The sequence below is a fragment of the Camelus bactrianus genome, chromosome 1, assembly GCF_048773025.1.
Source record: "Camelus bactrianus isolate YW-2024 breed Bactrian camel chromosome 1, ASM4877302v1, whole genome shotgun sequence".
In the NCBI taxonomy this organism is placed as follows: domain Eukaryota; kingdom Metazoa; phylum Chordata; class Mammalia; order Artiodactyla; family Camelidae; genus Camelus; species Camelus bactrianus.
In genome coordinates, this window is record NC_133539.1 from 59,114,302 (window position 1) to 59,138,471 (window position 24,170).

General features: G+C 45.0%; 1 protein-coding gene across 2 annotated transcripts in view; it reads right to left on the reverse strand.

The window, feature by feature from the left end:
* MYLK (myosin light chain kinase) overlaps positions 1-24,170 on the reverse strand; it is a 173,618-nt gene that overhangs the window by 114,089 nt on the left and 35,359 nt on the right. For both annotated transcript variants that reach the window (XM_045507222.2, XM_045507221.2), the window contains exons 3-6: positions 15,586-15,793; positions 3,013-3,061; positions 1,914-2,079; positions 772-937 (exon numbers count right to left, since the gene is read on the reverse strand). In XM_045507222.2, coding sequence (XP_045363178.2) covers positions 772-937; positions 1,914-2,079; positions 3,013-3,061; positions 15,586-15,793 — 589 coding nt within the window. The remainder of the gene's footprint in view (positions 1-771; positions 938-1,913; positions 2,080-3,012; positions 3,062-15,585; positions 15,794-24,170) is intronic.

Sequence of the window (24,170 nt, forward strand, 5' to 3'; positions counted from 1 at the left end):
GCAATGTAGAATAAATTTGTTTCTGTGGGTTGTGAAAACACGTGGGCTGAAAGTGGTAAAGAGAACAAGGAGGGATATTTTCTGAGAAAGGAAGGAGACAGGGAAGAGAAAAATCATAGAAGAAACGAGGGTAAGGAAGGAGGGGGAGACAGTGAGGGTGGCTTCCCTCCCTGATCCCCACGTCCCACCCTGCTCAAGGTTCCCGCTCCAATGAAGTGGCATCAATCTCCTTCTCCATCCACACCTCGGTATTTCCAGGCTGGACCAAGGAGAATGTAAGGAGGACACATATTCAGAGAGATTTCAAGAAAGGAGTTGTCTGGGACTGATGACTACAGCAAGGAGAAGACAGGGGTCAAAAGCGATGCTGAAATGTCCAGTCTAGGGGAGATGAAGACCTAAGCTGAGGGAGCACCTGATTTGAAGGCCAAGGTGGATGACAAATTTAGGCAGGTTAAATTTGGGGTGATGGTAAGATAGTAGCAATGTCCACTCTTCCGAAAGTCAATTAGAGATATAAATAAAAAGGGGTCTGAGCAAGAAGGAAAGGCTGAAGACAGGTGTAAGGACACAGGAGAAGCACCTTTCTCCGTGGCCGTGTCTGTGCTGCTCGCCCACTTCCCTTCTGATTCAAGACCCTGCCCCTGAGGACACATGGGTATGTAAGCACAACACGTGGAACACACAGATGCATAATGAACAAGAAGCTCCTCCAGGGAGGGGGTCGCCGGGAATGGACTGCCCTGCACTAGCCCTCCCTCCACTTGATACCTTGGATGGAGAGCTCAGCCGACATGGAAGCTTTCCCCGACCCATTCACCACCAAGCACGTGTACACGCCCACGTCATCTCGGCTGACCTCGTGGATTTCCAGAACTTGCATCCCATTCTTCTCAGACATAGACACACGGGCACTGGGCTGCAGGGGGATGTCTCCCTGTGGATGGCAGAGAAACTGCTCACCTTCTGGCTCAGTCCTCCTACCTCCTGCCAATCTAACTGGGAAAGACACCAGGCATGGACAGCAGGGCCCTCTGCTCTGGGCCCTGACAACACACTCAGAGAGCAGCCTTAGAGCAACTCAGGGGCCCTGACTCAGTGTACGTATGTGCTGTGGAGTTCAGTCCAGCTTAGAACAGGTGTATGGACCCTGTTTCAAAGGAGCCCTAGCTGGAGGGGGAAATCCTACCTTCCTCACTTTTGTTCTCCTTTGTTTCCCTCTTCCTTTTATCTTGTCCCAGGGTCAGTACAGGAGAGTCAGGAAATAGGTAAAAAGCATCCCATCACTGATTCTTATCCAGGAGTTCTATCTGTGGAACTATCTATCTACTCTCCCTGGCCTTGACCTCAGGTGTTCCCTATGGCTCCTCACTGCCCGGTTGACATCCACCTGTCCCCCTCCCACTGCTGCCTCCTCCTCCCCTTCCACCGCCTTCTCCCCCCACTCTGCCTTGACATGGCCCAGCCCTGAATGATTTATAAAGCACTCCTACATGCAGGATTTTGAGGTAGGTGGGATTATCTCTGCCTCCCAGATAAGAAAACTGAGGTTCTAAGAGATCAAATGACTTGCCCAGCATCAAATGCTTTGTGAATCAGGGAGCTGTGGCTTGAAACCAGTCCCAGGCTGCAAATTCCCCTCTCCTAGGATAGCCAGATCTGTCTTAACTTGGAAATTTCATGCTGTAAATGTGTGGATTACAGGACATCATGGACTAAGGAGCAGAAGGAGGGTGTGCAAACAGGGACAAGAACAGGCATGGCTATCAAACACACAGAGAACCTCAAGGACCATACACAGCTGAAACAGGAGCGACTGACTGGGCAGCCAAACTCCCACTAGCCCAGGGATCTAACCCTGAAGTTCTGGGTTTCCTAGGCCTGGGCCACAGTCAGGTTAGACAAAACCTCACCTTGAGCCATGTGACCCGTGGCTGGGGCCTGCCAGTGATCTTGCAAGAGAACCGCCCCATCTGTCCTTCTTTGACCACCGCTCGGCCCAGCTTGGTAGCAAACTTTGGTGGGCACTCTCCCCAGATGCTCGGACGGGTCTCCACTGCAGGGGCTGCAAATCTGTCCCTGGAAAGAAATCAGCAGAGAGTCCAAAGCAATTAAGATCCTTTTTTATCTGTCCCCATCCAAATCACTTAAGTTGTGGTCAGAAACCAGCAAAGGGCAGCCTTCCCAATTCTGTGCCTCAAACACACTTTTAATGCACCCTTTGGAAAATCTGTGGCACCAAAACCTACGTCCTCTGCCTCCTGGGCATGCAGCTAGATTTCATTTACCAGCCTCCCCTGAAGTCAGGTCTACCTGATTTCTACTGAGCTCTGGCCAAAGCCTGGATTTCAAGCAACAGACTGTAAGCAGAAGTGCTGTATGTCACTTCTAGGCTGGACCCATTAAACCTCCCCTGTGTTTTCCACGCTCTCTCTTGCCCATACTTCTGGCTAGATGCAGAGTCCTGCAGAGGATCCCAGGCCTAGGAGGTGATGAAGCCACAAAACAGAAGGAGCCTGGGTCCCTGGAAGAGAATGGGAAGGTTCTCCACCTATCCAAGAATATGTGAACTGACTTTGCTTGAGTAAGAAGTAAACTTTCCCTGTGTTAAGCCATTGTGATCTGGGGGCTTGTCTGTAACAGCAGCCACTGTTACTTATCCTTACCAATATAGGTTTACTTGCCATAAGAAATCTCACATACTGATTGCCTCTTTTAAGTCTGTTTATTTAAGTCTTCTGATTATTGCCTTGATTGTTAGCGATCCCCACAGACTATGGCCATGTAGCCCATTTCCTCGGCATTTAGCAGCTGGACCAGTCAAAGGGGCTATCCACGGAGGCCACCAGGTCAGGAGGTGCTGTGTGAATGACACGTCACACCCCAAGAGGCTCCCACTTTAGTTATCATAACCCAGGATGCTTCAAAGGACTTACTCCCTAGGCTGTTCTGTCAAGGCAGCAAGAAAAGCCAGTCCAGCCCTCACCCTGGGCTGAACATCCCATAACTTACCCCAAGGCTTTGGAAACAACAGGCTGCCCATGCTTCTTCACAAAGCCCCCTGCAAGTAGAAGTCAAAGAAAAAGAGGCTTGAAAAGTCCCATCTGAGCCACCAATTTGGAGCAACAAAAGTCAGAAAGAGTCAACAAGGCGGATGGGTGAGATAAGGATGGAATAGTTCACCCTGACGGAGCCCACATCGCATCAGGCTCTAAGGTGGGCACTTTACACACATTCTCACATGGATTTCCTGCAATAATTTAAGGAGGCTGGTATTACACTAACTTTCTATTTTCTAAACAGGTGAGAGAAATGAGATTCAGAGGTGAGAAATGGTCCACTTGAGTCACAGAGCCAATAATGGTGCAGGGAAGCGTCCAGGTCTGCCTGTTCTAGAACATGCCACCATTCTGCCGAGCTGTTATATACCCCTGGACCTTCCACTTTGGGGATGATCTATGGTGATTAGGACCTCTGCAGAAAAGGACCCCACTGAAGAGAAGAGGGGCAGATGCACACGCATCTCTCTTAGCACGTCTATTCACGTTTGAAACCCAGTCACCATTCTATCCTTCCACTTAAGGCCCAGCAAACAGCAGCACCTGTCCTGCTGGGTGGAGCAGATCACTGGAGATGAGCGACACCTGCTCATCCTGGTGTCCTGCTGGTGTGGAGTCTGCACCAGCAGGACACCGGGCACTGCCGGTCCTGGGTGAGGTGCTGCTGTGCTGAGCAGGAAGCAGTTAAACAGCAGAGCCAGCAAGGCAGCTGGGGTCAGCTTCCTTATCCAGCTGCTGCTTCTGGGGAGAAACAGCTCATAATGTGACCGGAAAGTGACTATACAGCAGTGGGGTGTTTTTGAGTAGGGAGGGGGAGAGGAGGACACTTCTGAGATGATCTGCCTGGAAGTTTTTCTCTTTTTACCACAAGCTGGAAGTGTTTGTAAAACCCCACCCAAGGTATGCATGGAGAGGGTGGAAGTCATTCCCTGATATCAGCAGGCAACTGCAACGGGAGATTTTGCTGGGTGCTTCTTGGAATATGGGAAACTTCCTTACATTCCAGCACTGATCACATCTGTATGAATGCATAGGAGCACAGAGATGAAGGACGAAGATCATGGCTGAGGAATTCCCTCAGCCACATCTGGTTTAAGGTTTCACCAGAACCTCAGTGGAAAAGGAATAATAGCAAATGCCAGCCTCACACTTTCGTTGTGGTTCCATATAGGCTGGCAATTGTTGTACGTGCATTTCTGCTTAACATAACCATTTAGTGAGCTGTGTAGAGTTCTTTCCCCACAATATGGGTTCAGTTCTTGTTATTCAGCTCTCTGTTTGAGGTTAAAAGAACTTCTAAGCTGACAAAAGAAGAGAGCTGTTCTGGGAGGACCCGATGGACAACTGCAGTCAAGATGCTGGGTCCCCTCAGACATGACCGGGGGAGCGCAAACCCATCCATTCTTGTAGGAAATATCTGAGCCAATGGGAATCACAAGCTTTAGAGACACTCTGCTCTTAGGCCTGCTCCTTCCTTTCTGCACCGCCAGTCAGAGGAAATGATGTTAAAAGCAGGAAAGAAAACTTACAAAGCTACTCTCTTTGGTCTTGTCTGCAACAGTAAAAATTGGGAACAACGTAAATGTCACACAGTAGGGAGACAAAAAGTGGTTTAGTAAAATGCACAGTTGGATATCTTATTCTGCCACCAAATTGTGTTTGAGTATATGAAACACACAGACATATCTTAAATAGCATATCATTTGCTCCCCAGCACAATCTGGTTGGGTCATGAACCTCTCCACTCCACTGAGCTCCATTCCGACCACCATCTTAACTAACCTGGTGGTTAATCCTCTTCCTCAGCTCACTCAGTAGCATTTGACACAAGGGGCCACTCCCTTTCGAAGCACTTTCTCCTGCAGGCTCTCCTGCTCTTACCAGGTTGCCTGTTCTTCTCAGCCTCCTTCCTTCTTCGAACTGAACTTGATCTCTGAGAGTGCCCTAGGGCGAAGTCTTGGGTCCTCCCTCAGTGCTATGGACTCTCCCTCAGGAGGTCAGATAGTCCCATGGCTTTAAATATCATCTGTAAGCTGATAACTCCCAAACCATATCCCCACCAGAACTTTCTATTTATCAGAGGTATCGAGACCAGTGCCTGGTGTATTGTAGGTATTCAAATATTTGTTAAATGAACAAGTTTTATGGAAAAAAGCGCAGCATGCAAAATTTTCTATTCAATGTGATCATAATCAGGTAAAAATAAAAATACTCAAACATAGTAAAATGACCAGAAGAAAATATATCAAAACATTCTTGCCTCTTATACATACTCTATTCCACAGAATTAGCCACACACCAATCACTAAGATTCCTGTGGGAAAAAATAGCTCTGTACAATTCACTGCACTTGTCATGCTACTATACCACTCATTTCACGTTGGAGTAAAGATGTGATAAAAATTAGACTGGTCAATGGATGAATGGATAGACAAAATGAGGTCTACCTATACAATGAAATATTATTCAGCCATACAAAGGAATAAAGTAACGATACATGCTACAACATGGATGAACCTTGACAATTTTTGCTAAGTGAAAAAAGCCAGGCACACAAAAATCTATGATTCCATTTACAGGAGATGTTCAGAAGAGGCAAATCCATAGAGACAGAAAACAGATGAGTGGTTGCCAGGGGCTGGGGCAGGGGGGAAGGGGAGTGACAGTTCAGTGGGTTTGGGGCTCTGTTTGGGGTGATGGAAATTTCTGGAACTAGACAGTGATGATGCGTGGACACCATTATGAATGTACTTACTGCCACTGAATTGTATTCTTCAAAATGGTTAAAACGGCAAATTTTATGTTATGTGTATTTTACCACAACTAAAAAAAATCAGACTGAGCATCTTTAAAACTCTTGGGAGCTGGACATCTTAATCCAAAGGCTAAAATTCCTTTACTCCTTAAAAAAAAAAAAAAGCAAAAATATGATATTTCCTCAAAGGATAGCAAAAGAATGCTGCTTGGAGATACTTCTATATCAGAGTAAGAACAGTTCTTGGTAAGATCCAAAGGTAACATATAAAGCAGTCAGCTAAAAATGGAATTGAGAAATGCTTATTTTAATTCAAGTCAACACCAGAGACATATATCAAAGCAAAAAAGAATGTGGGCTAAAATAGCTAGCAGGGTCTATTTATAGGCAAACATTTGAAGTTGCAAATTGTCAGATAAGGCAAAATTAATTTCGTGAAAGTATGAAAATCTGGCAGAACAGCTAGACTATGTAGAAAAATAAGGAGAAAGAGGATTAAGGTAGAAAAGCCAAAGATAGAAAAGTTAAGAGAATTGGTGAAGACAGGATCGAGTGAGTTAGGGGGGAAAAAGGCCAAGGCACTGAAGGTATTTAAACAGGAATCTCAGACATTTTTCAAGGACGAGTAAAAGAGAATGCTGGCAGGTCTTCGGAGTGAAAAGTTCAACAGTGGAGACACCTCGCTCTTTTTGTCAAAGACTGAGTAGACACAGAGAATGCTGCCGAGGAGGGGAATAATGCGATCACGATGGTAAAAAGAAGAAGGGCTTCTTAAAGTGTGTGATGATCTAATTTATCATCCAAAAAGGCATGCTGACACTGAAAGGGAGATAATTAATAATTCAGCCAGGACAACAGGAGTAAATCAGGACGGTTCCAGGAAAACCAGAGAGCAGTCATTCCTATTTATAGGCAACTTCAAAGTAGATGTTAAGGATTGCTTAAAATAGTGGTTCTTCACTCAACCAGAACAAATGTCCACTTTTTATAATGGGTATTTAGCAATTCCCTCTGTGCCATGCTGAATCAAAATTCACTTCTAACTATCCATATATATATATAATTTCAAAAAGAAAATCAATGTAAAGCTCTAACTAAAACATAAAGGAGAAATAAAAGGAAATTATAATAATATTTATTTCAGTATGTAGATGTTCATGCATGACTATTTTAATTTGTAAATTTTCAGGCACACTAGATGATATAATGAAATAGATGCTCACACTAACTCATAGGCATGTTTGGATTTAAAAGTGAATGATTACGAAACACTCTGTACAAGTAAGTCATGGAAAATGAAGGAGCACAGGTATATGGGTGGACACTAGAATAAAAAGCAGCATTAGCAATGTTATATGTCAATTATATCTCAATAAAGAGAGAAAAAAAGAAACAAGAAGGAAAAATTAATATAGTGAAAAGAAAAAGTAGTGTTAGGATAAATGTCAGAGCAGACATATTTCAAAAAAGAATGAAACAATCTTAAGAGATTGTAACATAGCAAGACAAGTTATAGACCACTGAACTAGAGGAAAGGAAAAAAAATGACTAAGTGTGGTAACAAAACAATTTTCTGCCTTGGGATGGGATCCTTGAGACTGCATCTGTGCTAAAACACTGATTCAGTCCCTATTATGCATAAGGCATCAGCTAGAGCTTCAGGAGGTAGAGTGATGTGTGTAATAAAAGCTAGAATAAACCTTGAGGCTTAAGAGAAAGGCAGATGGCTTCAAAGATGAGGGAGGGGACATCCCATAGCAAGGCCTGTTGAAGATCTTGAATTTCAATTTAAAGGTGGATCACTGGAATATTAGAAGGGAGGGAGCGATAAAATCCCATCTGAATTCATTAGAAGATATTTTTAAGAGTAATGTGGAGACTAGAGTTGGGTATGGGTAGAATCAAGGAGACCCACTGGGAATTTGCACAAGAGGAAAATGATGATGGACCAGGATGGCAGTGGAGACAGATGATAACTGGCACAGCAGGATCTGGTGACTAACTGGGGAAGGGGAGGGGAGGGGACACTGGAGAATAACGAGGTTGCCAGGATGCCCTCCTTCCCAAGGAGATGGGGGTTGTCACCTGTCAAGGTTTCAGATGTGTCTTCTCAGGGACCACTAAAGTCATAACGTTAAAAGTTAATGGGCCTCTTAGGGTTACCAGGGGAAGAGAGGTGGGAAGGGACAAATTGGGAGTTCAAGTTGTAAATACTAACTACTACAAATAAAATAGATTAAAAAACAAATTTCTCCTGTTTAGAACAGGGAACTATATTCAATATCTTGTAGTAACCTATAATGAAAAAGAATATGAAAACGAATATATGTATGTGTATGCATGACTGAAACATCATGCTGTACACCAGAAATTGACACACTGTAACTGACTATACTTCAATTAAAAAAAAAAAGTTAATGGGCCTCTGCCAGGGGCTGCCTGTCACTGTATAAATGGGGGCCTACTGTATTTAAACAGTTCATTCCACAGTCCCTGCTCAGGCAGGGGGCTTTAGAGTTCACTGTTGCCATCCACTCTCCCTGGAAACTACACATGTACGTGATTCTTATGCTATGACACTCGATCACAAGGACAGTTGACCTTTGAAGAACATGGGGGTTAGGAGTGCTGACCCTACACAGTGGAAAAATCCTTGTATTGCTCTCTCTGCCCCCAAAATGAAGGACTTGATATATGACTCACCCTAAGGTCCGTAATCTGAAACCACTGAAAAGAATCAGGACTCAAACCCTAATTCTCTTGATTCCTCATATTGTGATCTCTGCACAGACTTTCCCCACACTTAGTTAACTTAAAGATCTGTAAAATGAAAATACAAGTACTATATTTATCGAAAAAAATCCAGGTATAAATGGACCTGTGCAGTTCAAATCTGTGTTGTTCAAGGGTCAATTGTACATCCTTCCGTAGAGGTTTAAGGACGTCATCCCAGAGCACCAAGTAGGTAATTCAGGAGTTCTATTTGGGGCTCCAGGAAATTGACGCACTGAAGAACCAATTCTTCCTCCGGGGTTGAAATAAAATCCCACCACTTAGAAGACAAAATACTTCCTGGTCATTCATGAAGAAAGTAGTCATATATCTTATCCAGTGAGTTCAAAGGAGTAGTGACATGAAGTTTTATCTTGGAGGGGTGATAGTTTAATAAATTGTGGCCAGTGATCTCTCAACTGTCTTAAGTATGCTTAAGAGAAATTTAGATACTCTGCAGAGAGAAAAATAGCTGTTTCCTTTAGAGGCTTCTTTTGGAGGCCAAGACTCCCAGGCATCTCAGCTCACTTCTTTTGGGTCACTTTCCATTGTGATTCTCCCCTCAAACACCAAGCCAATTAGCGGGTATCCCCCTTAGTATTTAAGTCATAAAGACTGATTTTGTATCAAGTTATCAGAAGGGAAACAAAGAGAAATTTACCTCTGATTTGAGCTGCTCCCCACTCTGGGTCTGATGGAGTGGGAGTCACTCACTGCAGCTGCGACACAGGTGTCTGATCAGAAGCCACATGGTGGGCAAGTGCAGTGTATGGGAAAGTAATTTTAAACATTGTTCTGGAAAAATTCTTTGAATTAATAAGCAACCCATTTTTGTTGGGGGATCACACAAAATGATAGTGTATCAAAGACTAATGGAACATGTGAAAAATCTATGATCAGAATATTTGTTATAAACTCACACTTTCAGAAAAATAAAGGTAGAGTCAAAAAGATTCATGAAGCAAAAGCAAGCACATAGTAGGTCTGTCCCTCTAGCTGTGGCTAAGAGGAGCAGTTCATTTGGAGAGCCACATGCAGTATGAAAGTGGAAAGGCAATGATTAAGGGCAGAATCGTCCGTTCACACTCGGAATAGACATGACTCTAAAAACTGCCTGGCCTCATGCTCCAGACCTCCCATAGTCTTCTCCAAATCAATCCTTTAGTTTTATCTTCCACTACTCTCTACTCCTACCTGTCTACTCACCTCACCTTCCCCCCGCCCAGTACCTAATTCTACTTTTCCCTGTCCCCATCATCAGAATCACAACCTGCCATCCAAATCTGAACTAGCCAAGTCCCTCCTCTTCCAAGCGGACATCCCAGACCAGTTCAGCCTCCAGAGTCTCGTCCTCCACCGAGCTAACGGAGCCCATGTGGCAATCATTTGGCAAATAAACCTGTGCTGCCCAGTGACTGGAGCTGTGCTTTTACTTAGCTTTTAATGTGTCTGTTTTATCTGACCAGCCAGGTTCTTGCAGAAAGGATCTGACAAAGTATTTTGTCTCCCACATAGCACCACACAGTCATCACTTCCCATACACGTCCTGATGATGATGCTTAATTGCAACATAACAATGAAACATGAGGTCAAGAAAGTCAGTCTCTTAAGAGTGATAACCAAGTCTTGTTGCTCTTTGATCCCAGCACAAAGTTAGCCCATGCGATAAAGTCTGATGAATGAAGAAGAGGCTAGAACTATAAGCAACTGGGAAAGGGCTGGAGGCAGAGCTGGGAGAAGGGGGTGGAGGAGTAAGAAATAGGAAGAAAAGTCGGCAGCATCAAGGGTAAAGGCTGGGCCAGCAAGGGGTACTGGTGTATATTTTGGAGAGAAAAAGAGACAGAGGAAAAGTGGAAGGTGAAAGCAAAAGAGGGAAGGGAGAAGGAGAATTGGAAGTCATTCTTCAAGAACAGAATGAGACCAAGTCATTGTCATCTAACACCTCCATATAGCAAATACATGAGGCTTCTGCCAAGGCAGTCTTGACATGCAGCTGTTTCACAGCAAAGAGACTAGTGGGGCAAAAGAATAATTTTTGTCTCTACCACGTTTATATTGTTCACTTTGATGAGACAGAAAAGGACAAAAACTCAGAGCATTCTAAGATTCTGACTAGACAAGAAAAAAAAGTAGGGCATATGCCCCTAAAAAGAAAAAAGGAGTCACCAGGGGGCGTAACCGACTGAAAGAGTTTATAAAGAATACAAATGTGGAATATAATTATGCGTCTTTAAGAAGGTAGAAAATTTAGATACAGGAAAAGAGTACAAAAGGAATAAGAGAACAACAAAAGGAAAAAATCATGACAGACGATCCTGAGGAATACTTTAAAACTCCACCAATATAAACAGGCATGGGCTCAAAATACGAAATGTCATCAATCCAGTCCAAGGTGAAAATAACAGGGATCTGAGAAATCTATCCCTGACAAAGTGTAGTAGCAAAAAAGATGGCAGAGAAGCATTTCCTACAAATTCAAAACCACCAGAGAAAGCTGGTTTCAGTGGCACCAGGACAGCTAAGCTAGTGGTCACTAGGGCGCCTCTTCTCCCTGAAATCCCACGACATGGGATCACTCTCCCTTCTGCTGTCCCTCCCATTCTAGGTGGCCTGCCACCTGGCTCTCTCTCACACATGGTCAGGGAGCACTTAATTCTACTACAAAAGTTGTATTAGTTTCCTATTTATAGCCTCTCTTCTGGAGTAGAAAGAAAGCTCCAAGAAGGCAGGATCCCTGTCTGAACTGCTCTGCTCTACCTCCAGCTTCTGACGCAGAGAGGGGGACGGAGCTACGGATGGTTCCCTCTTTGCTCCTGGGAGACATTTCAGGATGAGGGGACACGTCTTTGCTCTTCAACAGAAACGAAAGTGGTGGCCTCGGAACCTGTCACCTCCAGGGGAGGCAGTTGGGGAAAGAATCCCACAGGATGGAGGTGAAGGAGGCAGAATTTGCATGAAGGAGAGAGTACGTAATAGAAGAAGGAGTGACGGCCAAGGCTGGATCCAGACAGGAGGTGGGGGAACTAGCTCTTTGTCCCTCCTATTTATTTACTTCAAAGAAAACTTCCCAAGAGGAGGGAGCCCCTGGCTAAATCTATTCCCCAGAGAATACATATTCATTATTTTTAAAGTTCACTTATTTATTACTTTTTAATTGTTGCATTTTTATGCAGAGTGGTTAATGACTTGGAATTTATTTTTCAGAGATGAAAATGAACTTTAAGCACTTCCTCTGAAACTATTGCTCTTGCTACTCCTCTTCTCCTAGAACAACCCTTTATTTCTCAACACCACTTTTAAAGCTCTACTCACCGCCTGGTGCACCAGACATGTTGATCGTGGCTAGGGTACCCATGTAATCTATTATCCAAAGTGGGACTCTTTTGAAAGTCAAAGGAGGCTCTATTTATAATTACATTGGCAGAGCAGGCACATGGGGATAAATGGTCACCCTAATGACACCTGCTGTGACCACGGGCCTGCAAAAGGACAACCACCTGGCAGCCACGTCTTATGCTCATTACCTCACCCTGTACCACTGCAGACTGCACCAGTGGAGGCACTTGTCCTAAGGGTTACCAATCCCAGTCTTGCCAGCAACATGAGTAAGGACTGGATACAGGTTAGTTATATTATACCTGACTCAAACGGAAACTTCAGCTCTTTCTGGGTTTGGGGTCTTCCAGCGTTTGGACTGAAACCACATCATCAGCTGTCCAGATTCTCAGGGTTTACAACTTGGACTGGACCAACACCATCCACTCTCCTGGGTCTCCAGCTTGCTGGCTAAAGATCTTGGGACTTTGTCAGCCCCCACAACCATGAGAGCCAATTTATTGTAATGAATCTCTCTCTCGCGCGCGCGTGCGACCCTAACAAGCAGGGACAGGCACTAGCCCACTGGCTCTCAAAGTACTGGGCCCAGTATGCACCAGTATCAGCACCACTAGGAAGCATTTAGAAATGAAAATTCTTGAGCCCATCCCAGACCTACTAACTCTAGGATGTTTCTTGGCCCTGGGGACCAAAGGAAGTTAGAGGGGGAAGCTTCCTTCTCCACTTCCCATGCAAGGATTTCCCTCTGCAAGTAGTTCTCAGGATGTTAATACCAGGTTTGAGTATCACGAGGCTACCATGTATTGGGTGCCTACTATTCACCAGTGCTGCACTGATCCTTACACAACCCCAGAGGGCAGCCATTAGCTCCTGTTTAGGGAAAGAGAACTAAGGTTTGGAAAGTTAATTTCCCCATAGTAAGAAAACAGTGGAGCTAGAATCCAAGACCATGTGACAATACCACGTTCTTAACTTGACCATTAGAAGGGTCAAAAGGCTCCACATAAGAATCATTCTCTTAATTCCAGAACCGCTGCTCTTTCCAAATAAGAAGCATAAGTAAGAAGCATAGTACAGAGAGCTGGCGAGAAGCAGGGGGGATGCTGGATTCCCTTTTAAGAGTTTGGGCTAGCCTGGCCCAGTCAACAATTCATCCATGGCAGAAGGGGCCAGAGTGAATCCTTCCTGGCCTATGGTGTATGGGGTGGGCCCAAACCACACATCGGCTTAAACTGGCCTTTGACGCAGGAGTAGAATGTACACGGGACCGTTCACACTTAAAGGGGCTGCAGCCTTTAGGTCATTCTCTCCTCAGGTTAGAAGGCATACAACATCTTCAATGGTCTCCCCAAATTAAAACCAAAGGGGAAGGGGCAGGATCAAGAGCCTCATCCTTCTCTCATTCTGATAGAGTTCTCCTGCCTTCTTTCCTCTCTCCTGCCCCGAGTACCACGACCTACTAAAACTCTTCCTTCTTAGTTGAGACATCAGATCTAACGTCCTTACTGATGGGAACTAAAAAACAGTTTTACTATGACTTGGGTTTTATATACTTCTCTTGCACTCCTAACCCACTCTATTCCTCTAAAATGGATCATAGAAAACAAGGGCTAGCCAGGCTTTAGGGACCACTGAATTCAAACCTTTTACCCTGCAGAAACAGAGATCCAGAGTTTAAAGTCACACATCTGACTGGCAAAAGTTGGGACCAGAAACTTGGACCTCTGATGCCCCGTTTCCCCAGCTCCAAATAGAAGATCAGACAACGGGTGTTACAGACTAAAACTGCGTCTCCACACAAGTTGAAGCTCTAACCCCCAGTGTGACTGTATTTGGAGACAGGGCCTGTAAGGAGGTGACAAAGGTTCAATGAGGTCATAAGGAGGGGCTCTCATCCAATAGGGCTGGTGCCCTTATAAGAAGAGGAAGGGGCACCAGAGCGCCTCCTCTCTACCACGTGAGGACACAGCAATAAGGTGGCTGTCTGCAAACCAGGAAGAGAGCCTTCACCAGAAACCGAACCCTGCTGGACCTTGATCTTGGACTTTCAGGCTCCAGAACTGTAAGAAAATTAATTTCTGTTATATAAGTCATGGTCTGTGCTATCTCGTTATGGCAGCCTGAGCTGACTAATATAAGGGGATGTGTGGGCCTCACCTCAAAGTTCAGGCACTGAGAAGTGCAAGTTGCAGGGGAGACCAGAACCGGCCAAGATGAGGGCCATTCAGAGACTCTGACCAGGGGCCACCTTCCACGTGGAATGCCCCAGCCCACAGGCACTTGAAGGTCATTAAAAGGAATGAGTCACTCAGTTAAAGAATTTCGGGAAAGCATCCAAACTATGCACATTCTGTTCTGTGAAACAGCCAGCCTGTCCTTCCACGATGCAGGCAAACAGGAAAAACATTGGCCCAGGTGCACCTCACCCCATTCTGGAACCTTCCCTGGCACATAATGTCCCCTGAAAACCAGGTTGGGAGATAGTTTTCTGAGAGAGAAGAAAATGAGTCTGACCCTCTGGTTTATAAGCCCTTAGAAAGGCCTGGAAGGGTGGGGGAAAACCTTGTCACACTTCTGAGGGTCTGACAGGCCCCCATGTTGTTTCAGACATCAAGCCTTTAAGCAGCAGCCAGTGGCCTGAGATGGAAATATTCTCACCAGTGGGGCAGCTTCAGCATGTGGGAGATACACTGGCAGCTTCCCCCTCTAACTTCCTTTGATCAAATGTTTTTCCTGGAACTTCTGAAGTTAACAAAGTTAATAGAATTTTTTTAAGTACAAAGGAGGAAAAAAAAAAAAAAAGAAAAAGTAACTACTCAGTGTTAACACACTGGTATGTTTATCTCCTATATATTTTTCTGAGCTTTACAAAGTTTTTATGATGAGCATGTATTACTTTATAATTAAGATGATAAACATTGTTCATTCTCCAAGTAATTCAGTATCTGGCATGAGCCAGGAAGTTTTCTAGATGCTGGAGATAAGCGGTAACCAGGATAACATCCGCCTTCTCTTAGAGCTTTCAGTTACTGGTCAGGGGTGGAGGAGATCATAAAAAGGGAGACAGTGATTGCCCTAGAAGAAAAAGTTCAGGTGTTGTGAGAGGATGGGAAGTCCTGGGGATGGGGTGGTCAGAGGAGGTTCTCTAAGGAGGGGAGGTCCCTCCAAGGAGCGGAGACCTGAGGAAAGTGAGGGGAGGAGTCAGGGGCAGGGCTGCGGGAAGAACTCTTCTTTACTCAGGGAACAGCCTTGTGATGGCCCTGAGGCCTTGCACCAGGACGAGCAGTGGGCCAGCTGGAGTCCAGGGGAGTGAGCAGGATGAGGAGCGGTAGGGGATGGGTCTGGAGAGCCAGGCCAGGGCCAGAGCGGGCCAGGCTTTGTAAAGCCGTGATGAGGAGTCCCGTCTCAGTCTGTGTGCAGGGAAGCCTAGGCAGGGCTGCAGCAGGAAAGTAACGTGGTGTGTAGCATGACAGTATCTCCTGGGAGGCCTCCCTTGTGCCAGGGACCACATTTCTCCCATCAGATTAAAAGGCCCTGAGTTTAGGGATGAGTGTTCTTTCTCTTGTGGGTTCCTCTGCCGAGAGAGGGCTGAAGCAGGAGCCGCAGGCCATGGGGAAACTGATGGCTCATCTGTCCCCAGAGCTTTCACCTCCTGGTACTCACCTTCCACCGTCAACTCCACTGTCACCTGGCGGGCACCACTACCATTGGTGGCTTCACAGGTGTACTTTCCCTTGTCCTCCTCACGGACAGCATGAATCACAAGGCTGAAAGTCCCCCGGGTACCACAGTCCAGCAGGAAGCGGCCCCCACTGGTGATGGGTTGTCCGTTTCTGTGCCACGTCACCTGGGGCTCTGGGTAACCCCGGACCTTCAAGGAAAAGAAGAAAGGGTGAGAGCTTGTATGTACAGAGTATTCCCCACATGTCAGGTACTGTTCTGGGTGCTATGCATGTGCTAACTCATTTAATCCTCATAACAAGTCTTGAAGCAAATACTACTTTCATCTCCATTTTAGAGGTAAGGAAATTGGTAGTTTGGGTAGATTTCCCAAGGTCTTGAAGGTAGAAAGTGGTAAAGTCAGGCATCCTGGCTTCAGAGCCTATCACACAAGTGTCTCTCAAGCTTGGCTGCATGATTACAATCACCAGGGGGAGCTTTAAAGCAATAATAGTGCCCAGGCCCAACGCTGGACCAACTAAGTCAGAATCCCAGGGGTGGGGACTGAGCATAGGGACTCTAGCCCAGTGCTTCCACTCTAACATGCAAATGAATCACTTGTTAAAATGCAGGTTCTGCTTCTATAGGGCTGGGGTGGGCTTGAGAGTTTGCAGTTCAGACAGGCTCTCAGATGATGCTGATATTTCTGGTCCCTAGATCCCACCTCGAGTAGCAAGTTTCTAGACCTGAGCTGCCCGGTTTGGCAGCCACTGAGCACTTGAAATGTGGCTGGTCCTAACTGAGTTGCACTGTAAATGTAAATTATACACGGGGTTTTGAAGAATTCAAAAAGATGAATTCTTGAAAAAATGTAAACTATCTTGGTAATTTAAAAATACTGGAGGGGGAGATGTCTAGCTCAGTGGTAGAGCATGCACGAGGTCCTGAGTTCAATTAAATTTGACATATTGGGTTAAATAAAATATATTGTTAAAACTAATTTCAGTTGTTGTCTTTCTCTTTTTTAATGTGGTTACTAGGAAAGGTACAGCTACATACATGCCTTGTTTGGTGTTTCTATCAGGCAGTGCTGCCCTAGACCCCTCTTTTTCACAGAGTTAGCAGCTAACATCTGTTGAGTGCTAAGTGTTAAGCACTTTTCTAAATATTTAACATATCTAAGCCTCATAGCAACTTGTTTAGAGAGAAGATATTTCCCCAAAGAGGGGAAAATGAAGAGAGAGATTTTCCAAGAAAAGAAATCACTCTGAGTTTCAGAGAAAGTTCCCTAAGGGCCCTCAAACCCCTGAAACTCAACAGGCCCGTCAGAATGGACTCATCTTCAGAGGGCCCAGGGCTCAGACTGGCCAATCAATGCACAGCCTGGGACCCAGAATTGGGGGACTTTAGCACAGGAAAAGCACAGAAGACATCACAGAAACCTCCCAAGAAAGAAGCTGCTTGCATTATATATAGGTAGGAGCAGCAGCTTTTACTCACTCCCAAGATAAGAGAGCATGACCATCAAAGACCTAGAATTGCCAAAGCATTACTGAAGAGAAAGAAAGAGGCTGGAGGAATAACTCTTCCAGATTTCAGACAATACTATAGAGCTACAGTCATCAAGACAGCATGGTATTGGTACAAAAACAGACATATAGACCAATGGAACAGAATAGAGAGCCCAGAAATGAACCCACAAACTTTTGGTCAACTAATCTTCGACAAAGGAGGCAACAATATACAATGGAATAAAGACAGTCTCTTCAGCAAATGGTGTTAGGAAAACTGGACAGCAGCATGTAAAACAATGAAGCTAGAACACTCCCCTACTCCATACACAAAAATAAACCCAAAATGGATGAAAGACTTAAACATGAGACAAGATACAATAAACCTCCTAGAGGAAAACATAGGCAAAACATTATCTGACATACATCTCAAAAATTTTCTCCTAGTAGAAATAAAAGCAAGAATAAACAAATGGGACCTAATGAAACTTACAAGCTTCTGCACAGCAAAGGAAACCATAAGTAAAACAAAAAGACAACCTACGGAATGGGAGAAAATCTTTGCAAATGAAACCGACAAAGGCTTGATCTCCAGAATATATAAGCAGCTCATATGACTTAATAAGAAACAACAAACAACCCAATCCAAAGACGGGAAAAAGACCTGAACAAGCAATTCTCCAAGGGAGACATACAAATGATCAATAAGCACATGAAAAAATGCTCAGTATCACTAATTATCAGAGAAATGCAAATCAAAACTACAATGAGGTATCACCTCACACCAGTCAGAATGGCCATCATTCAAACATCCACAAATGACAAACACTGGAGAGGCTGTGGAGAAAGGGGAACCCTCCTTCACTGCTGGTGGAAATGCAGTTTGGTGCAGCCACTATGGAAAACAGTGTGGAGATTCCTCAAAAGACTAGGAATAGACTTACCATATGACCCAGGAATCCCACTCCTGGGCTTATATCCAGAAGGAACCCTACTTCAGGATGACACCTGCACCCCAATGGTCATAGCAGCACTATTTACAATAGCCAAGACATGGAAACAGCCTAAATGTCCATCAACGGATGACTGGATAAAGAAGAAGTGTATATATTTATACAATGGAATACTACTCAGCCATAAAAACTGACAACATAACGCCATTTGCAGCAACATGGATGCTCCTGGAGAATGTCATTCTAAGGGAAATAAGCCAGAAAGAGAAATAAAAATACCATATGAGATCACTCATATGTGGAATCTAAAAAACAAAAACAAAAACAAAAAAAGCATAAACACAAAACAGAAATAGACTCATAGACATAGAATACAAACTTGTGGTTGCCAAGGGGGCGGAGGGTGGGAAGGGATAGACAGGATTTCAAAATTGTAGAATAGATAAACAAGATTATACTGTATAGCACAGGGAAATATATACAAGATCTTATGGTAGCTCACAGAGAAAAAAATGTGACAATGAATATATATATGTTCATGTATTACTGAAAAATTGTGCTCTACACTGGAATTTGACACAACATTGTAAAATGATTATAAATCAATAAAAAATGTTAAAAAAAAAAAAAAAGATAAGAGAGCATGGATACGATTGAAGCAAACTCTGAATTTGCTGGATGACCCCAAACTGCATTTACAAAGAAATCCTTCAATGGCCTACAGCAATATTCCTCTTCACACACCTCAGCAAGGTCAGAGAGAATGCTTTACCAGCATGTGGAAGAAAGGGGAGGCGAGGTGGCTGTGTAGTCATGCCTGGGCCATTGCAGCGTCACCAAGCACATACATCCTGTCTGAGGGTGGTGGTGTTGAAGGGGACCACGGTCATATTATAATGTATGTCTATTATAATATGAAACAAAACGTTAACACTGGTTGTCTCTGGGTCTCTCCTCTTTTCCTTTTACTAACTATCATTTTCTGATATTTCTGCAAATGCCTGGCTTTGGTAAAAGAAAAAAAAATTCAAATGAAAATGTGCTCCTTTTATATTAGCATGTCTGTGTAATGAATGTATAACAGCCATTAATTTGCGGAGGCCCTCAAGATACTTAAATCTAGAAATGGAAATTAAAGTGGCATACAAACAAACATTATGCATGTTTGAAGGTGGCGAATGCCACATATCCATGTAAAACATGTCATCTTGTGGCATTATCCTGGCCCAAAGTTTCATGCAAAGGAGTATCAGACAACCATTCTATTAGAGCATTCTTTTTCCCTGTGAAAGCATATTTTCCCAAAACAAGTGAGAAAAGAAACTCTTTCCTACAGAAGGAAGCCCCTTGGAAGTCAGCTCAGGTAGTGAATTTGCAAGTTGTCATTATTTTCTCCTTCACCTCTTTAGGCAGGGCCAGCCTAACCTCCAGAAGATGATCAGATAGCCTTCTGTCATCAGCTTCAGAGAAAGGGAGTGCAGAGCCCTAGGACTGGGAGGAGATGAATCATTAACTTCCCCAAAGGCATTCTTGGCATTCCACTGCAAGTACTCTGGCCCCCTGCAGCAGTGCCAACTCTGTGGCCATCAGGGCCTGAGGCATCAATGATTAACTGGGGACGCTGCAAGTGTTCCCGACCTCAGGGACATAGGCCCTTCTTTCCCTTTCCATTTTCCTTTTCCTTTTATTTTCTACATACATTTACATTTCCCTCCACCCCACATCACCAAATTTACCTCCTAAGTGCCCTTACAGACCAAAATAAATATCCAGGGATTTTTAAATATGCTGAAACTGGCACCACTTAGGAAGCTGCAGTTTGCAATGGACTTTTGCACACCCTGAGTCTGAAGCAAATGCAGGAATTTCTGTGACCTTTCTCCATTCCAAGGTCTGAATGATTTGCAGCTCCAATTCTTATCCTCCCAATATGGAAAAACTGGTTCAGCCACTACCTAACTGTACCTAAAAATTATTCAACTTCAAGTATTTTTTATTGTCTGCCCACTATCCTGGGCTTCTGGGTGGGGAAAGAAGAGAAGCCTGAATGAACATCTCTGTGTGCGTGACAATGGCCCTGCCCTCCCTGGACGCCTTATCTGCCTTCATCATGGGCATTCAGCCAAGAAGCCACAGCTGGGATTTTTACAGCCTAGTCTAAAACCACAATAAAAGTGATACTTTAGTTCTCAGAGGGCTTCCACATACAGAATCTTACTTGATTCTTGTGACACAATAAGGGAGGTGTCCTGGGTCGGATTCCCCAGAAGCAGACCCTGAGATAGGGATTCAGGAGCCCTACCTGTGACCCCTTAGCCAACACTCACAGCAGCTGGGCATGGGTGTAGCAGCCTGGTGAAGGGCATCTGGGTGGGGCACCAACAGTGTCCGTGACAGCATGCAAAGCCAATCAATCATATTACTGAGCCCAGAGAGCTGAGGAAAGAGACCTAGGGAAGTGGGTGATTTGCCAGTGATCTCACATGGCAAATTAAGTGGCAGATTTGGGATCACAATGTTGGTCTCCAAGTTGAGTAGTTGTCTCTGTGCCTCATTGTGAATTCATGTCTTTGGTGAGGCAAATACTGTAGAACCCAAAGCATTGATAAGTGTCTATCTCTAATAGACCCTAAATCTCCTCTAGGTTAAAGTAGTATCTGCTCCCACTTTGGGAAAAAGCCAAAGGGCTCACAAAAGTTATGGCCATGCCATACAAGTCCTGGGCCGTTTCCTTAGAATAACAGGAGGCTGGTGCAATAGACTGAATGTGTCTTTCCTAAATGCGTGTTGAAATCCTACCCTTCAATGTGATTATATTAGGAAGTGGGGCTTTTGGAGGTGATTAGGTCATGAGAGTGGAGCCCCCATGAATGGGATTAGTGCTTGTATAAAAGTGGGCCCAGAGAGCTCTCTCTCTCCTTCTCCCATGTGAGGACAGAGAGAAGGCTGGCCAGCTATGAACCAGGAAGCAGGACCAGACACTGAATCTGCTGGTGCCTTGATTTTGGACTTCCCAGACACCAAAACTGGGAGAAATGAATTTCTGTTGTTTAAACCACCCAGTCTGTGGTATTTCTGTTATAGCAGAAATACCCCAAGGTCTAAGACAGATAAGGATGGGTACCAGGTGGCTGCCCAAGACACCCCCAGGAGGGTCATGTGGAACTGAGAGGACAGACAGTGTAAGAGCTGGGCCTGAGTCCTGGGTCTGGCTCTGCTTCCCAGCCTCTTCAGGTTGTGATTTCCTCCCTTCATTGGAGAGAAAACAGCTCTTAATATCTCAGGTGCCTTCCATCCCTGAAGTAGTCTGGTTCTAAACAGTGACCCACTTAGCTCCTGGCGGGAGATTCTTTCCTCTCCTCAGTCTCCTCTGGGCCCAGCCCACAGCCTTAATACCCTCTAACCCTCCATAAGGGGAAACCAAGTGACCACAAGGAGAAATCATTATGAACATGAGCAGGCAGTCCTGACTTCTCACCAGAATGAGGTTTTGGAAATGGCCCCGAAGAGGGTCATGCTATGGAGAATCATATTTTTGCCACAGGAACCACATTTAATTGGGAGGTTGTGTTCTTGAACAAAAGCCCAGGAGCAAATAAATCAAGGGCATAACCGACAATGTGCCATAAAAATAAAGATACAATAACCATAACCCCTGTAGTAATTTAAAATAGTCAAACTGGGCTCCAGCACGTAGAATGTCCTCAAGAAACTTGATGGCCTCGAAAAGCCTCTAAAAGGAACGGGACTCATCTGCGTGTGTTGGACAGTGAGGGGAAAGCTGGGCTGCAGGCGGGCAGCTGTTCGCTGCCACGTTAAACCTGCCTGTTGTGCTGGAGAGTCTGTAGGACCTGGTGCTGTCTTGAGATCTACTTAATGATGGAAAGTAAAACCTTCTTAAGAGCATGCCGTCTCTTGGTTTTTCTCTGACGTGTGTGTAGGGCTTTCAGTCAATTCCAGGTTGCCCGGGCCAGGCTCCCAGAGCGGAAGCCCAGAGCGGAAGCCCAGAGCAGTGCCAGCTTCTCCAGTCGCCACACCCACTACAAGACTTAGAGCAGCACATCTGCTTTCTTAGCTTCGGTGAGTAGTAGAAAGGGGGTGAGGGTGCTGTTTTGATGACCTCCTGCATGTCTTTTGTTCCTGGGTGGGCCTGTCCCTGTTTGCACACTGCAAGCCCACACAGCTGCAGCGCAGAGCTGGGCAGGAGATGAAACAGAGGCTCTGCCCACGTCAGAGGACAGAAACCAAAAGGAGAGAAACCGGGATTATCCTAAGGCCAGGGGGAAAGAAGACTGCCCAGCAGGATACTGCAGAGTTAGAGAGATACACAAAGAAGCTGAGAGCAGTGAGCTGAGAAATCCTTATGGCCAGGAACAACAGAACAGAGGGCTGTCAATATGTCTTTGTCTGAATCCTGTTGAGTGACTAAATCAATGCTGAGCCTGAAGGATGCGACATTAAGGAAACCTGTCAGACAGATGTCTCTCCAAAGCTGGACAAAGCTGATTCTGCAACACGACTGTCTACACACTTACTCTGATTTCTTGTAGCACACCACCCTGAACTCTTTCCCCTGTTTCAAGGCAGCTTCTTCTATAGTGAATACATTCTCCTATGATAAATCACTAGACCATGGTTAGTGATTTAAAAACTGAAAAACAACAGGAAGTAAACCAATAGTGCTGAGGAATCCTCTGCCCCATCTCCAAGATAAACTCACCCAGATAACAAGTGGACACAGATGCACAGAAAGGAGAATTAAAACATTAACACCCCAAGCAATTTAGACTACAAACAATGCCTATGAAACTTACATCATGGGTCTATTATGAGGGTGAAGAGTGAAGGGTGAGCCAGGGGCATGGCATGACCGAGCTGAAGGGCCTGGGTCTGTGTCAGCAACTGGCACCCGGCCCATTGGACAGGCAGGGACTTAATTAAGGCTTTGAATAATCCCGTTACCAACAGTCAAAGGCCTTAACGGAACCCACAGAATCCACTGGGAAGAGATCATACCAGCTAAAAACAGCAATTAGTGAGAGGCTTGAAGTGCTGGATGCTCCCGGCCCTAAAGTCTAAGTTGGGAAACAGCGAGGACAGAAGTGATTCCATGAAAAACAAAAGCAGAATGTAGAGAACCATTCCTCAGTCTGGCCCAGTGAAGGCCTCCTGGGTCCTCAGGGACAGATGCTGAAAGTCTCTCTTTGGGAACAGCCACTCTCATTTTCTAGGGCAAGTTTCTTCTCCTCTGGCTCAAGACACAGATACCCTGGCACCTCTGTATCTACAAGCCTGAGAAGTTCTGGGTTCTCCCCATGAGAGCACGAGGCAGGTTATAGCTTGGCAGCCTTGGGTTACGCCTCAGGCCCTTTAGAATCTTTTAAACAAAAAAATCAATTTCCTTTTAACTAACCAAAGCTTATCCATGCATGCAACCCTTGGATTCTCTTTTTTCCAGTTTTTCCAAATTCAGAGTTTTCCTATAAAAACAAGCCTTTCTGTTTGAACTCCATTCCCTGTGGGATGGCAGTGGAATTCCAGTCTTACTGGGAACTTCTCTACACAAAGTCCTGAGTGCTGGCTTTACCCCCTCTCGTGACCACTTCCAAGGACATGGCATCTCCAGCTGGGTAGGCTGGCCTGGGAGCTCACGCTCCAGTTTCTACTGTCAAGCTGAGATACACTCTCAGATATATTAAAATATTAATAAGACACATGTGGTATCATAGAAGTTTAACAAATCAGTGCTGTGGCTTAGTTTTGTTTGATTCACTCAGGATCTCCTGCCCACCGTTTCCCATGTAAGCTCCCTCTCCACTCACTGATGCATGGTGGAGATGCATCAGTCAGCTGCCTCCTGACCAAAATGCTCGGCCTCCCAGAATGGGCATATGATCCAAGCCAGCCAATCAGAGCTCTTCCTTGCAATTTCAGTTAGAATAAAGGGAGAATGAACTCTCTTCGCAGGGATCCCATACTGAGAAGATGTAAGCCTAAAGTTATCTGTTCACAGCCATCCTCTCTCATCCAAACCCCGTTTTCTTGCCTCCACCTAAGAGAAGAAAGCCATTTTCAGAATAAGACATCACATACACAGTGAAGAAGAGATGGAGGCATGGCCAGG